This window comes from Protobothrops mucrosquamatus, unplaced genomic scaffold (genome assembly GCF_001527695.2).
Source record: "Protobothrops mucrosquamatus isolate PMUCROS unplaced genomic scaffold, P.Mucros_1.0 scaffold383, whole genome shotgun sequence".
Classification (NCBI taxonomy): Eukaryota; Metazoa; Chordata; class Lepidosauria; order Squamata; family Viperidae; genus Protobothrops; species Protobothrops mucrosquamatus.
Genome location: NW_015386715.1, coordinates 170,110 through 171,741, shown reverse-complemented (window position 1 = coordinate 171,741; position 1,632 = coordinate 170,110). Strand labels below are relative to the sequence as shown.

The window sequence follows — 1,632 nt, the reverse complement described above, 5'->3', positions numbered from 1 at the left end:
CATAGAGTGGCTGTTGTGAGGAAAATAGGAAGAGGAAGGAGTACTGGGCATGTCTGCCACCTTCAGTTATTTATAAAAGAAATATTAAAATAACCTAAAAAAATTGAATCTAAAAATCAGTGAGTTTGAGACCAATCCCCCTGCTCCCTACAGGGATGGAGGACTGCATGATCAGGAAGTCCTGGAGAGCCAAATTTCAGTGTGAATTAGATAGTTCTCCAGTTACAATAGTTTATTTAGTGACCAAAGTTTTTCAAAGTTGAAAAAAGGGAGTTATGACTGTTCCTCACACTTAACACCGTTGCAGCATCCTCATGATCATGTGATCAAATTTCAGACATTAGGCAACTGACTCATATTTATGGCGGATGCAGTGTTCCGGGGCCATGTGATCACCTTTTGCAAAGTCAATTTGGGAAGCCAGATTCACTTAACAACTGTGTTACTGCTTGGGGCAAAGAGGCAGAATTTGAATTCTCAGTTTGAGTAAGCATCCATGAACATCAACTGGTAATCATAAGACATAACAATTGTGTGTCTTAAATTTAGAATATGCTGACAAGTTCAGCCAGAGTATCAGTTAGAAAACTGTATGTATCCTAGACCAAGCCAAATCCAAACATTCAAGGGAATTCCTAAAGGAGGAATTTTTCCTATAGAAGGCTGAATTTTCCTACAAATCAGCCATAAGCAAACACACTGAGATAAGTTCTGTCTACAATCCATTTCAGAAAGGAAGCAATCAAAATATCAAGGAAAGAGGCAGACAGACTTAAACATTTCCCTCTTCTCACATCTATTAACCAGCACTCAGATAACCAAGTACTGGAACTAGATAAAAAAAGAACTCAAGGCTGGTAAGACAAGATACTACAAATAAACAGCTAGCAAACTACCCTCCATGTTGTTACCTGGCCCAATAACGAAACAGCAAAGAAGCAAACTCAGAGAACATTAAGAACTCAACAGTATCCCATCCACCTACCCACCCACCCATCCATCCATCCATCCATTCAGGTAGACCAGGCTAGGAATCCAATGTCATATAGATTAGTAGTATTTTCACTGCAACAAATCTAAACTTTGTATAAATTTGCTTCTCCCTTCCTCCCTTTATCTTTGTGAGAACTAGGGAAGGGTTTTGTTAGGTTACATGGCTTTCCTGGACTCATTCTTTTTTTATTATCTGACCATGTTCTTGGAGCAGCTTTGCCTGTCCCTCACCCTCTACCCTCACACTGTTTATGTATGGATATAGCATAACCCTGCATTCAAAATATGGCTTTCCATTTTTGTAGTAACCCACCCTGGGAAGATGCAGATAATCTTACCTGACCTGCTCGGCGGGTCCCTTACAGGAGGTGGTGGTCTCTCAACTGGGGGAGGAAGCGGAGGTCCAGAACGGTTGGAGCCAGGCAGACACGGCGGTTGAGAAGAGCCTAGCGATAGGTTCCTTTGAGGAAGCCGCGGCATCTCATCATTTCCACCTGATGCCGGTGGAAGTGGAGGTGGGCCTGGACGACTTGGGGGAAGAGGAGGAGGAACCTGAGATACTGCAGGTGGCCGTGGTGTGGAAGGAATTGGCGGCTTGTGGTTTTGGGGCGGGGGAGGTGGTAGGGAAGCCTCCCTGCC

At 43.5% G+C, this 1,632-nt stretch overlaps 1 protein-coding gene across 1 annotated transcript in view; it reads right to left on the bottom strand.

The window, feature by feature from the left end:
- WIPF1 (WAS/WASL interacting protein family member 1) overlaps positions 1 to 1,632 on the bottom strand; it is a 41,458-nt gene that overhangs the window by 7,301 nt on the left and 32,525 nt on the right. Inside the window, exon 6 of the mRNA XM_015815901.1 lies at positions 1,332 to 1,627. Within this exon, the coding sequence (XP_015671387.1) occupies positions 1,332 to 1,627 (296 nt within the window). The remainder of the gene's footprint in view (positions 1 to 1,331; positions 1,628 to 1,632) is intronic.